Source organism: Gymnoscopelus braueri (genome assembly GCF_963280865.1).
Source record: "Gymnoscopelus braueri genome assembly, chromosome: 7".
Taxonomy (NCBI): domain Eukaryota; kingdom Metazoa; phylum Chordata; class Actinopteri; order Myctophiformes; family Myctophidae; genus Gymnoscopelus; species Gymnoscopelus braueri.
This window is the reverse complement of record NC_137608.1, coordinates 31,302,881-31,317,192: the sequence shown is the minus strand read 5'-3', so window position 1 is coordinate 31,317,192 and position 14,312 is coordinate 31,302,881. Positions and strand designations below refer to the sequence as shown.

The following is a 14,312-nucleotide window of genomic DNA, read 5'->3' as shown; positions in this document are numbered from 1 at the left end:
TTATTATGAAATAACACAGTAAGTGTATGTGGTCAAACCAAAAACAATGTTAGACTACAAACTACTTGATCTTTTTCAATGCTGTATTTTTACTTATCTAGTATTTGTATGGAGGTTTATAACAGCTGCTCAATAGCCTACTCCCACAAAATGTAATGTGCCCCCCCCCCCACACACACACACACACACACACACACACACACAGTTGTCTGTTATGGATATGACTGGGGCCTTCAGACAAAGAACAATATAAATGCATAATAATATACCAATACAAGTTTTCATATACTGTAGGTGATGTCTTCAACTCCTTATCCAAAGACTGCAGTGTCTGAGTGCTCTGTGCATTTAAAGCTATAGAAAGTAGAGGTTGTGTACTAGATGATGTGTAGCGTTCTCATTGCAATTCATTTGGTTTATTCAACTGTATGTGAATTGGCTATTTAAAAACATTTTAAATTTGAATCTTGGGTCTTTGTCTGAAGTGTGCAGTTTACTTCCATTAGTTTTGCCTTAAATATGCCTAATTATTCTATGTGCAAGAATTGTAAATGTTGTTTTATATTGTGCCTCTCCAAACAAAGATGTATTTTCTGATCAAAGAAATGACTGTTCAAACATTGCAGAGACATTATACTTTGTGTCTAAGTCAGAAATGTTAATTTATCTATAAACCATCATAGAGATTAATGACTGTTGTGTTTTTTAGAAGCTACTCATTTTCAATCAGGTAGGATGTGGCAAAATATTGCCTGTCATGAGCTCTGAAATGAATGATTATAGTGTGTTTCAATCAACAATGTATTTGCTGCATTCCATTTAATAGAATGGGTAATGTAAGCCCAATTTATACTTATTTATACAACCGTTTTGCTTGCAAAAAATAGACAATAGTCTAAGAGCCATTAACAAGTGTTGTTGTTGTTTTTGTAGTTTTTTAAACTAACATTTAGGTCATTTTATTTTAGAAGATTGTACTTTTATTTTATATTTTAATCTCCATGTTCTTCTCATTCCCTCATGCCATTTAATCTCAGCAAGATGTTCTAATTAACAGGCTGATTTGCAACATTCTGAATTCATCAACATACAAGGCAAAATAGAGCAGCATCTACCTTCAAATGCTTCTGAATGTTTTATTTAACAGATAATCTCCCGCCCGTACACAGACGCACACTCATTCCCCTCACCACCTAAAACAGACACATGCACAAACCATGGCACAAACACAAACCCATTTCCACTAGCTCCCCCCAAAGCCCATAGTTATTCACACTGTCCTGGTTGTCAGGGCCTGAATGCTTGAAAGATCACTGGTATGAGAGATAGAAGAATGGAAAGTGGAGCACACGATTCCTCATTTGGGTACTGGTTGAGGGAAGCATTGATCAAAGCCCCTTTGTGTGAGCCACTACTGCTAGAGAGGTGTCTGCACAACAGACCAGCAGAAGAGACACATGAAAGGAGCACTGCTGATTGGATGGCCTCTCTTCCATCTGAGATGAACAGCTTTGCAGTGATTACTGTGCAGTATAGGGAGGGAACACAGCAGTGACTGCATAGATATGCATGCTTTTGACCAGATTTACCAGAATGCACATATTATGCATGATGTAGTAGTAGTACAGTTGCTGTCCAATAGTGATCAAATAGCACTTAAAAAGGATAGGGGAAATGCTGCATTAACAGTTTCGATTGTATTGATGGATATCATGTCATGTCATATAAAGTATCAGCACATAGCCTACATGCAAATATTCATCATCATGGATGCTTGTAAGCCCAATGTTGGCTGAACACTTCAATTTAGTCCAACAGTAGTCAATAGTCAATACTGCATCAAACTGTTCATTGATTGCACATAAAAATAAAAACAAATATCAACATTTAATTACAGCGGGTCCTTAAAACTGGTTATGATGCATCAAGACGTGCTCTTTAGTCCACACATTAAAAGATGCTGTGGACCCGTCCATTTGGATACATTTGTAGACTCTGAGAGTTTGTGCACTTCTGTGGTCACATTATGCCCCCCAGCATGTGATGTCATGCCAATTAATGGCATGGTTCCTCTGATTACTCACCAAAACGATCTCTTTTGATGTCAATAAACAACAATCATCACACACGCACACACACAACATAATATTCTGTATATATTCTGTATATATATATATATATATATATATATATATATATATATATATATATATATATATATATATATATATATATATATATATACTATAGAAAGAGAGAGAGAGAGAGAGAGAGAGAGAGAGAGAGAGAGAGAGAGAGAGAGAGAGAGAGAGAGAGAGAGAGAGAGAGAGACTTTACACCTCTGCACAATGGGCAACAGGTTTTTTTGTAGTTGCATTTTCAACATTCTGATCTGACTCCCAACATTATGCATGTGGTTCATGCTGTAATGATGATGAGCTGGTGAGATCTGGATAGTGAAGGTAAAGGCCATACACATCAGTCATGAACATAATGATGTAAGGATATAACCCCAAGCAGTTTGACCTTTATACTTTATTGCTCTCTGACATTTCAGTTATGAAAAATGGGACCCCACAGGGGCCCACACCCATATATATGCCGGCCATACTTTACCTTAAGAAAATAGATCGAACGATGCACATTACATTAGAGGACCACTCTTCATATAATTGGTCCTCACTAATGCTCATTTTTATATGGTACCACTTTTGTCTACTCGGTCTGTGTCTCAGAGGAGGGCTGTACGTGTGGACAGTTCAGAAACCCGCCTACCAGTGACATCATCGATGGGGAATCCAAGCTAAGATACCTCAGGCTTTCTATTCCTGGAAAGTAAGCATGCTATAATGGAAACTGTTCTCGCAAAAAACAACAAAAATCTTACATAAAAATAAATAAATCTTGTTTGCAAAAAACAATCTGCCTACTGGTAGGCGGGTTTCTGAAGTGTCCACAGCCCACCTATGAGACACAGACTGAGTAGGAAAAAAATTGCCATTTTATTATGAACATTATTATTAGTGAGGACCAGTTATATGAAGATAGATTGAAAATGGGTGAAGTCGTCCTTTAATAGGTTTAGGATAGCCGATTAAAAAGACGGCTTTAGGACCCAGATATCAGGCTGTGGAAGATTGGGTGTGCTTCATTCATTCTCCATCATCACCACACACTACAATCGCCTGCTTCGTGATGCTGCATCATATCATTCCAAGTCCAACTATAATTCTTTGTTTTGGAATGTTAGTAAGCGGACAGTTGGAGGACTCCAAACTGAACGAGAGGCCTTATGTGGTACTCCAGAATCAAAATTTAGGTAAGGGTTCTTCTAGCCATGTCACCATTGTACGGCCTACGATGAAGGCATAGACAAATGCAAAGTGCGCCTATGAACGCCTATGAGTGTTGCCATGTCCGCTTATTATAAGCGACGTTGTTTGTAAATATTTGTAGTTGCGAGTTTCGTTTTTTTGGGGGCTTGTTTCTAACGTGTACTTGCTTATTTAGGCTTGCTTCCAATTTTTTAGATTATTATTTAAACCATTGGTTCTCAAATATTTTCATGAAAATGTTTTGTGCCAGCCATGCAAGGGAGCATTTGTGTTTTTAGAATGTTTCAAAAAAATAGTCCAAATATTCCACATTTTATTGCAAGAGTTATTGAAAATAGCAGATCTACGTCGTGAGCTTGTAGATCTTTTTAGGTTTAAAGTGCTCATGTGGCTAATAAAGTTGCTTCTTTTGGGCTTGTTTTCCTAGACCTGGTTTCTTGTTTCTCTCACAATATATGGCAACGCTGCTATATGAACGTCTATGAAAGGATGCCATATCGGCGTTCATGCATCAAAATATTTCGCTCTTCTGAGACCAAAACTAAACATGTTAAAACACGCAGAGCACTAATACTATTGAACCATAGTTAAATTATAATGAAAACTTGGGTTATTAATGTCTTTGTCCTCGCTGTCTTTTTTCAATGTTACAATATTGTTTCTGGGTTGCATATCTTTATGTGTTTACAGTTGCAATGGCGACGGTCCTTTCTATCCTGCTGGTGGTGATGATCACTATGGCTGTATGTGTTTACAAACCACTGCCTCGCCGATGACGAAGCTCTTGTTTTGAACACTTCATGGAGGATGACAATCTCTCTCTTCAGGATGGATCAACTCACTGGGAGCCATGACTTTATTTACTGGAATGCCCAAATCTACATGTATACCTGATCGATTGATTGATTGATAGAATACTTTATTAACAGTATTCAATCAATAGATGATATTAACTTCCAAGATTGAATAGAATTGATGGCTTATTATTTTAAAATCAAGTTTTAACGTTTGTTTCATTTGCCATGCTGCTATATTACATTAAATTAGCATTTAAAAGTTGAAATGCCTACCTCTTCTGCCTTTTTCTGTAAGATGTTTTGTTTAATAAATAAATAAATAATCTTGTGATGCACAAGTTATCATAAATGAAATAACATGAAATATATATGATTTGTTTCTGGTTTTGAATAAAATGTTAGTGCTGCTATTCGTTATTGTGTGTTAATTGATGTAACCATATTCTTTCTTGTGTTTTAACAATAGTAGCTATAATTATTTTATTATTATTAGTATTATTTTATTGCTATTGATTTGAATCTCGTCTGCATTTATTGTATGTTTGTTGTACCATTGAAAAGGAGTGTTCAACTTCTCCCTCAATGTATTTTATGATGTTTTAAATAAGTCCATGCAGTGAGGTATGGGGGCCCCTTAAACACAGTGGCAACATGGGCACCCATGCCCATGTCAGCCCCATATGGGCTGACATGGGCATGGGTGCCCATGTTGCCACTCCCATATGGGCTGACATGGGCATGGGTGCCCATGTTGCCACTCCTAAATAAGGCCACTCCGCAAGGCCTTATTTATTAGAGAAATAACATTTATCACAAGAGTATCACTTTAGCTCTTTTAAAGGGAAGAGTTGTCAGTAAGCTACAAGTCCATCCATATCAAGCCATGGAAACACCTGATGTAAGTGGCTGAAAGTGAAAGCGGTTACCCACCTCTTCAGAGCACAACCCAGATAACTGGGCACTAGGACGAGTGGGCACTAGGGACATGTGGGCACCTTGAATTAGGAATTAAGTGTTTTTTAACTTTACATATCATGCAGCCCTATTTAAACTTTGCTGTTTGAAAATTTACGATCTACACGCTTGTAGATCTCCTAAACCTTAGGCTACTGATTTCTCATATATCTTATCATAGCACATATCGTACTATATGCAGTAGCACCTCAAACAGACATTGTAAGCTTTTACAATGATCATTTTCTCTTTGACACAGGCTACTATACTGTTGACATTTCCACAAGATCAATAGCATCCCTCTTATATATTTTATATATCTTAATTATATATGAATATATAAATGTATGTGGCCTAATACATAGTACACCCTAATCTAATCAATTGGAGTTTTGTATTTTAAACTGGGAATACTGTTCAGTGGTTGACAGTAATTAAGTACATTTACTTATACAGCTCATCACTGGTCATTTATACCTTAATTTGAACAATGAACATATTATGATAAAGAATTTAATTTAAATGTTTAATCTGTTGTGTACCTTTGAACAGAAAACATTTAAACAATGACATATCAGTTCAATGTGGAAATAAAGTGCTTTTATTTAAGAAATCAACAAGTTTTTGACATGTTAAAATAAAAAAAAAGCTTTACAGCTAGCAAATGGCATATTATAAAGACTGTTCCCTCAAAATCTAACCAAAGCTAGCCTTGGTAAAGTAGGCTTTTGAGCAGTTTGGCAAAGTGATCATTAAAATGTAGCAAATTTTGAGCTCAAGCCTCAGACAACTGGACAAAGCAATGCAGGCTGTTGATAAATGGTTGGTTATCAGTGAAATCAACTATAGTGGTTAATGGTCTATCTTCATCACTCAATTACATTTGGAAAAACATCTTTTTGAAGATGAAGCATTTTAAAATGTATGTTTCCACTTCAGAAAGGTTGGTCTGAGTACCATTGCACAGAATAAACACCTCCACTTCCTAAAGTGGGACATGCCTCAAGTAGCATATCTAATATTGAGGTCCATAATTTCCTTCTGCCAAGTCGGTGTTTGTAGCTTTAAGATGCTAAAGACTTGCCCTTAGGGACCTGCTGGTTTAGGTGTCTTATGTCCGCTTAACTTGAAGAAAAATATCTTTCATCAATAAAAAGCCCAATTATTATGATCCATGCAACACTGATGTGTGACCACTTCTAAACTGTATATTTTACCAGTATCATATCTTGCTTTATATTAGTTATTAGCACAGTCTGCGGAGCATGTCACACCAACATTTTGTGGCTTGTACTTGTATGAGTGACAAATAATCTTGAAATCATGACACACTACAGTATGGATACACAGGCACAGTGGGCGCTGCTATTGCTTCTGTGAACTGAGGTGATAATGGTTGCGGTTATTCAATAACTGACTGGTGATTCAGAAAAATATAAATCGCCCTAACCATAAAACCATAAATGGGGTACGCTAAACAAAATAAGGCTTCAGCCTAAGGAAAGCCAGGAACTTCCTTCTTCTTGTGCAGCAAAGATATCACCATGCAGCTGAATTACATTTTCTCACAACATGCTTTGATAATGATATCTATCTTATACTATACATTCACAAGTACGAGATTTTGTTTTCACTTTATCCGTAAACCTTCTAGACAGTTTGGAATAAACAGAATAGAAAATTATGGTATAAGTATAACATAAGATAGTATGTAATGGTTTGATATCATTCTGCACAAAAGAAAAATAAATAACCATTCCAATCTCTTTACAGACAACAAGCCCAATTTCAAAGCAAAGAGACTGTGGAATAATGGAACCCTGAGATTTTCAATCATTCAGTAAGACCATGAACCCTCTGCCAGGTGACTCTATAGGAAGACTAGTCACTAAAATAATTTCCTATACTCTGACAATTCAATGCAACAGAACCCCACTGTTGATTTAACCCTGCAACTCGATAACATACGGTCAATGAGAAAGTATTGGGTCGCAACTGTGACTCTTAACTGAAGGACAGGACACATAACTGACTAAGCATTATGTTAAGGTACAAATATATAAAGGAGTATGTTCTTACCAAAAATAGCTTTTGGAAAATTTTGAATAAAGGGAGTTTGATATTGCCTGTGCAACAACAATGATCTATTACAGTAAGGATTAGAGGTTGCATAGATTGACTGTAGTGGTTGGGGAAGTTGAGGTGTGGCTGTTGGTTCTGGATCTGGAAAAGTTAACACGGTTAAAGTGAGGTCTGGCCTCACTCCTTAGGCTTAATTTATATTTCGTCACTCCACCAAAAGAAAAGACGCATTTTAAACTGTAAAAAAGTCAGTTGTTAAATACGTACATCGTTGAGCGACATGTCATGACACTTTTTCGGCAAAGCATAATTAGCCATTATTCCCTCTTGTTCCTTTTACTTTTCAGTGAGCGATAGCTGCAATATCCTCTCCAGGTCCTCTTCCTCTTGCCGTCTCCTCTTGTTGTCTTCCTCTTGAGCTCGGGCTGAGAGCTCCATGGCAAGGCGGAGGTCTGTGTCAGGGCTGGAGGCTGAGACTGAGCTCACAGGGCTGGATGTGCCTCCCAAGTCCACTAGCGACCCCTCTGGGACACTCCTAGAACAACAGGAGAATAGTGAGCATAAAGAGAAGACAAGAAGACATGCCTCTTTCCTGTCTAACTATATTGCTTTTTGTAAATACACACATATTCCAGTAGAACTACATTGCCCTGGCTTTCACAGATATATATAAATAAAACGTCCCTACCTGTCACTAGGGCTACTGAGCATAGCATCACTGAGGTCCCCGTTGGCATCGTCCCAGCTAACATCCTGTAAAAAAAAAACAGAAGACATTAGCACTTACTGGAGAATGAAACTAGATAGAACAGTGTTATCGTAAGATTAGGAAGATCGCTGCAGGCAGAATGTGTGGTCTGGTATATGTGAGTGAACTTGGATCTCTACTTGATGCCCTGACCTGTCCTGGGACATTGCAGGACTCCAAAAGACTCTGATGGATGGCGTACTGCAAAAGCTCCTCATCGTGGTTGGACATAGGAGTGTGGCGGCTTCCCCCCCGATGGCGGTAGTGCGCAGGCACATCGAACACAGAAGGACACACCTGGAATGGGAGGGGTGCTACGTGGACCAAAAAGCAATGGAGTAGTTTTCAGCAAGTTCCTATGAATGTTTTACAATATGATACGAATAAAATACTTTTGATGCATCACTTATGTTAAAGGGGTAGTTCACCCCCAAAATAACTTTTTTTCTATTGATTACTGACCATCTGGAGCCTTGAATTCATAGATATTTTTTTGTTTTTGTCACATTCCTAAGCCAATAATTTGATTATAATAAATGTGTCCCCATTGATTCCGGTAGGAGACACAAATGCATTTGTGTCTCCTACCGGAATCAATGGGGCTAAATTTATTATAATCAAATAATAAAGGAAGGAATGCGACAAAAACAAAAAAATATCCATGAATTCAAGGCTCCATGGGGTGAGTAATCAATAGAAAAAAAGTTATTTGAGGGGTGAACTACCCCTTTAAGAGCGAATTATAGCTTTGTTCCTACCAGCAGCTTCTACATCTTCCCCCTCAGGCGTAGGTGTTGTAGCTGTGGATGTGTTGGCCTGGTTTTCTGTACTGCATTTGTTGACATTCCCGAAAGTAATCCTGGCATTGAGCACATGGAACAGGGGAATCTCTGTGTGAAAAGGTCAAATAATAGATTAAAATGGGTGAATAATTAAAACACCTTAAAAGAGATTTTGCATATGAATGAGGGCCTCTGTTTATCACTTGAATATGTGGTTTGTGTAAAAAGTCATGATTTATATTGTGCTATTTCTGTTCTGTGAGGGGATGGGGAATGTACCAATTTTTATGGGAAATCCTGGAGGGAACGTCATGGTGACAAAGTCTCGCAGCCGTGCAAAATGGGAGCTGGTCCGGGCCATGAGGTCAATGATGGGAGTTACCTGCTCCACCAGGGACAGGGGGTGATCCTCACTCATCCATAATGTGCCCTTGAACCTGTGTAGAATAAAGAAAATGTAAACACACACACAAAAAATTACTTCCCCTCATTTGCCATATAAAATATTAAGGGTGAAATGATAAAAGGTTTGTTATGCCATCATGCTGTTTTTTCCCCTCACTTCTGCGTTCGGGTGCTGAGCTCAAGAGGACGGCCAATGTCTCTGTTTTCCAGGTCAAACTCAGGGTCAAAATATTCCTCTGGAGTGATGGCAGTTGGATTAGTGGCAGTTGCAAACTCCAGAGTAAGGTCCTATCAAGATAATTACAAGAAGTGTTTATATGATGTCACCTGACTCCCGCAACTTCAAGAAGTTATTCATGCGTAGTTGCAAGAACAATGTCTTCTTACCCCCTGTGCACTTATGTGCTGCTCCACAGTGCCCAGAAGAGACTCAAGGACATTCCGTTCACCTATGAAACAAAGTCCATTTCCCATTATCCATAGTCACACATGGCCATTTTGCTCTTACTTCATATTTGGGGTGTTTGCCACCAGTATGAAGTAAATGCCACCATGTGAATATGGTCTCAGTGGATAACACATTTTGTTATGATCATGTTACATTGACCTTTTAACAACAACTCTCCTTAATCACTAATTTGGGGAAATCATGTCTGCACAAGGTTTCACACATACTTTTTATCCTGGCCTTCTCCTCATCTGTAAGATGTTCTGTCCTTGTCCGGATCACCACATTCACATTGTTGACACTAAATACCTGAGAAAACAACCATGTATTATTCTATCACATCACACATAGTTAAAGTGCACTGTTACAGTAAGCTTTAGTGATTATGTTTCAAATAAAGTTATTTCACATGAACCTTTGCTTCGAATCCATCGACAGCTTCAGTTTTGTCCGTCCTCCATCCCCAGACCCCAGACTTATTCCTGGTGAAAATAAGATGTTTCTTAAGACATTTTAAAAAAGAAGAAAAAAAAGAAAAGAAAACTTGTGCATTTAAGGGTACAATAGAGCTACTTCACAGAAATATAAACTCCCTCACACTGCCGTAACTTGCAAAAGTCCAAGTTACGGTGTGTAGCACTCAAGTACTTTTTTTTCTTCAACACACCTGCCCTAAACTAAATATACAGTATAAGTAATAATGATCAAGATGCTGTGTTATACCATTTTGTCTGTTAAGCTTGACATGAAGCATTAGGGCCTGTTGAGCAACCCTTTTATTTTAAAAAAATCACTAATGTCTGACATTTCAATATGAAAGTTTTTTTTTCACCTCAATAAAGATTTCTGCAACACAACTGTAAGAGCCATTTGAGCCATTTTGTTTCTAAATTGATGATGTCACCACAGGGCTTGGTCAAGGCCAAGGTTGCCAGGGTTACAGGGTATTTAACCCTGTCTGTAATCAAGGTGTTGCTGATGGGAGGCAAACAGTTTTTTGACTGTGTTTAGGAGGGCTGTTGATTTAGCCACCGTACGTTTAACTGTTTATGTTTAACTGTACTTATTATTTGTATACTGGAGTGACGACCAAGGTACAGAGGATAAAGCCTTTATTCATGAACTTTATCTACGGTTTGGACTTTTTATCACACGTCGAAACAACCCTAGCCGTCGGCAACCAGTAGTGCCAGAAGTACAGGACTTTGGACACTACAACGACCATAACCAGTATATTAGATGCTAGGTAGTCTCTCGAGCCAGACTGTTGACTCACACAATTTTCAAATTCTTCTGCCATACAATCTAACGATAGCACTAAAACTTATTTGTGAGTAAAGCGTGAAATAATGTAACGGCAGGATGTACCGTTTGCTAATTATCATTATGTAAAAGAAACGTTTTTAAATAGTGGAAAGAGGAAAAAGATGGGACTCTTGCCTCTCAAAAGCAATATCCTTGGTGTCCAGGTACGTATTGACAATGGGAGTAGTCAACCTTTTGGCAACTTCCTGTTCAGCAGGTTGCATTGAATCTAATGTGACATCCTCCATTTCTTGGGATATGTTGAAGCGTTCAGTGTCCACCACTTCCTCATCATGGTTCACCTCCATCAACTCTGTGCATGTATCTGTTGATAGTTCCAGTACAAACAAATGTTTTGCACAAACAGCAATGAGAATGACACAAGGACCTCAGTCAAAAGGTTAAGGCCTGTGTGTGTCTGAGACTCTTTTACATACCATCGCCTCTGAAGATGTAGCTCCGACGCCCTCTGATCCACGTCATGTTTTCAAAGCCCAGAAGAGTAGAATCTACTCGCAAGCTGGCACCACTCTTCCAGATGCGACAGACATCACTTGGACAAACTCGGGACACAAGGGGGACTAAAAAGCAAAGCATATGAATATCACAAAGCAAAAAATTAAAGCAGAATTTAAAACTTGGCAACGATGCGTTGAGAATGTCCTTTTTTCACAAAATCTTAGTAGGCAAAACATTCTTTATTTTTGTTAAGAAACCACTGGGCTTTGCTTTAAATAGCATATGTATTAACTCTGCCCTTAAATCAAACTTTTTTTCTTTTTAATCTTGGCATAAAATGTATATATTTTCTGCATTACACATGCAGTAATTGCATGACTTAAGCGACTATTTGTAATCATTTATTTTTGGTTCTAACATGTAGGCTACTGTATATGTAAAAAAGGGCGGTAAAAGCTTACTCCAACTGGTGAACTCCCATTTCATTTCCATGTAGAAATCTGGAGACTGGGGGCAAAACAAAACATCAGTTGCTTAATGTTTATGCTAGTACATGTTGAGTTTTAGAATAGGATGTAAAAGACAAGACAGCGTTTTGTAAAGTAAAACCTCTCTGATCTTGGACAGCAGCTCAGGCACTCCTCCCAGTGCTGTAGATGCTTTGAGGTAGTCCCTGCGTTGAAGCACCAGTTGAACCATCTCTGGGTCTCCAGTACTGACTGCCTCCTGCAGCACTGAACACACAGAGACAGATTCAGTCAAACACCACTACCACTAATCCTTTTAAGCTAAAAGCATATGTCATCCATAAACTGCAAACATCCATTATAAAACCTCAGGACTGGTGGTGGTAATAGGCACTGAGGGCAATAATGCCTTACTGCAGGCGGAAAAGACAAGTGGGTGTGCGTCTTTATAAGAAATTCCATTTAGCTGTGTGTAGCAGCAGGTTACAATACATGGAGGGCTCCAATTGCCCACAAGCCACTAAAACATGACATTTGTAAACCAAATACATAGACACAAACTAATTATGTGATTGTCAGTATGTCATTTAAGATGTAATGTCTAACCTGTCCAATTCTTGGAATTCTCTTTAGTTACTGAAGCCCCATGTCTCAGAAGGACTCTCACTGATTCTAGGTGCCCAAGTGACACGGCTAAATGAAGAGCGGTCCTCCCTCTGGGATCCACGGCCTCAATGTCACTCTAGGAAATGAAGGAGCGATTTCAATGAGTGCAATCCAATGAAAACAAACTGTTTAGACCTTGGTGGCATAAACAAGTATGTGTCACATTTGCCATCTATCTAGCTGTAGTATACAACCCTCGTAGACGTATTTATGATTCTGACGTTTTCAATCTACGAGAGTTGTAGGGTGCACTTCCTATAGTGCTTTGGACTTTCTGCACTATGCCCCGTAGACACTCCAAACATTGTACAAAATGAAAATAAAGGTGCTTACCGCCGAGCCCCAAATGTTAACTACTTCTACGGGGTATTAGTTTAATGTAATAATCCATATCTTTCAATAAAGAAGTGTTTTAATGCCGTCTGTGGCCGATTCTGTCGGAAGTTCCCAATGGGCGTTAGTGACGGGAAGTGAGGGGGCGCATCCGGTGAAAACCGGAATTACACTAAATGTAAACAGGAAGTAAACGAGGGTGAAAAAATGGCGTTCGGCCACAGACGGCATTAAAACACTTCTTTGTTTAAATATATGGATTATTACATTAAACTAATACCCCGTAGAAGTAGTTAACATTTGGGGCTCGGCGGTAAGCACCTTTATTTTCATTTTGTACAATGTTTGGAGTGTCTACGGGGCATAGTGCAGAAAGTCCAAAGCACTATAGGAAGTGCACCCTACAACTCTCGTAGATTGAAAACGTCAGAATCATAAATACGTCTACGAGGGTTGTATACTACAGCTACCATCTATCATATCCGCACAAGGTTTCACACATATCCTGGACTTCTCCTAATCTGTAAAATGTCTAAATAGATCTATTTATTTAATATGTCATTGAACTTAATGTTCCTATTGTTACTAACAGTTTATGTCTTCAGGCTCTTAATTGGTTAAAAAATGTTGTACTGTCATAAAACATCTGTCAATCCACTGCAGCCACTGTGAACTGCTAAATGTGACGCCTGGACTGGCCTACATTACTAGATGAACACCTACATAGCTCGAGGATGACGCTATATCTAATTGTGTAGCTGATTCAACTAGATAGCTGTATGATCTGATGTGTATTGGGATGTTTACAAACCTGGGCCACCTCATTCTCCAGTTTCCTGTAGTCATTCTCCCAAACCGAGGAATGCAGTGGAAACGACCCTCTAATAGCTTCGCTAACGATAGCCGTGGACATCTTCCTCTTTTATGAAGCCTCTCTAATAGAACGTTTGGCAGCTTGTAATTATAGCCATGTGAAAAACGGCTGTACGCCCTTGCAGCGACCGAACATAGAAACAATATAATTAATTTCCTCGGTAATTGGCAATACTAATGTCACTATGGTGCTATTAGCCGGCTAGCCAACTTTCCCCAAAGCTTTGCCTAAATAAAACTTTTGAACACGGAAGTGTCAAGACTATACCATTATGATAGGGGTGTTTTGAAAAAATACATTAAAAAACATGTACACCCTCCAATTTACTGTATATACCCCCCGCCCTCCCCCCAATTTAGGATATTTGGCTACATATACTCAGTGATGCAATTATAGGTGGTATGATTCATTTCCTTTAGATTCAAAATAAATAAATAATCTCCCCATGAAAATACATTCGTTTCTACTTTACCTACATAATCTGTGCGAGTGAGTGACGCCCGCCATTAGCGCCTGCGCATTGTGACCCAGTACCTCCCTGTTTATTTACCGTCTAAGCAGCAGCGTTGCCATGTCTGTTTATTATAAGCGACTTTGGGCTTGTTTTTCTGTAATCTCTCAAGAACAGATTCTGCTCTGCCAAGTAAGACAGTACAA

General features: G+C 38.6%; 1 protein-coding gene across 1 annotated transcript; it reads right to left on the bottom strand.

Moving 5' to 3' along the window:
• Positions 1-5,664: 5,664 nt before the first annotated feature.
• Positions 5,665-13,915, bottom strand: ankrd13a (ankyrin repeat domain 13A). Its single transcript, XM_080434184.1, has 15 exons — positions 13,593-13,915; positions 12,389-12,524; positions 11,925-12,049; positions 11,777-11,822; positions 11,294-11,437; positions 10,992-11,181; positions 9,967-10,033; positions 9,779-9,860; positions 9,491-9,552; positions 9,261-9,391; positions 8,978-9,135; positions 8,675-8,806; positions 8,070-8,230; positions 7,857-7,921; positions 5,665-7,703 (listed from the first exon to the last, which is right to left on the bottom strand). Exons 1-15 carry the CDS (start codon positions 13,692-13,694, stop codon positions 7,505-7,507), a joined length of 1,800 nt encoding a protein of 599 aa, XP_080290310.1. The 5' UTR covers positions 13,695-13,915; the 3' UTR covers positions 5,665-7,504.
• Positions 13,916-14,312: the final 397 nt, after the last annotated feature.

What these genes read in the sequence shown, in the direction of transcription:
- ankrd13a (XM_080434184.1), bottom strand. Translation starts at nt 13,694, where the DNA reads ATGTCCACGGCTATCGTTAGCGAAGCTATTAGAGGGTCGTTTCCACTG. An exon ending in TGCTGTCCAAGATCAGAGAG is followed by an intron (nt 11,823 to 11,924) that starts GTTTTACTTTAC and finishes TTTTGCCCCCAG; the next exon opens with TCTCCAGATTTCTACATGGA. An exon ending in CCTGCAATGTCCCAGGACAG is followed by an intron (nt 7,922 to 8,069) that starts GTCAGGGCATCA and finishes TTTTTTTTACAG; the next exon opens with GATGTTAGCTGGGACGATGC.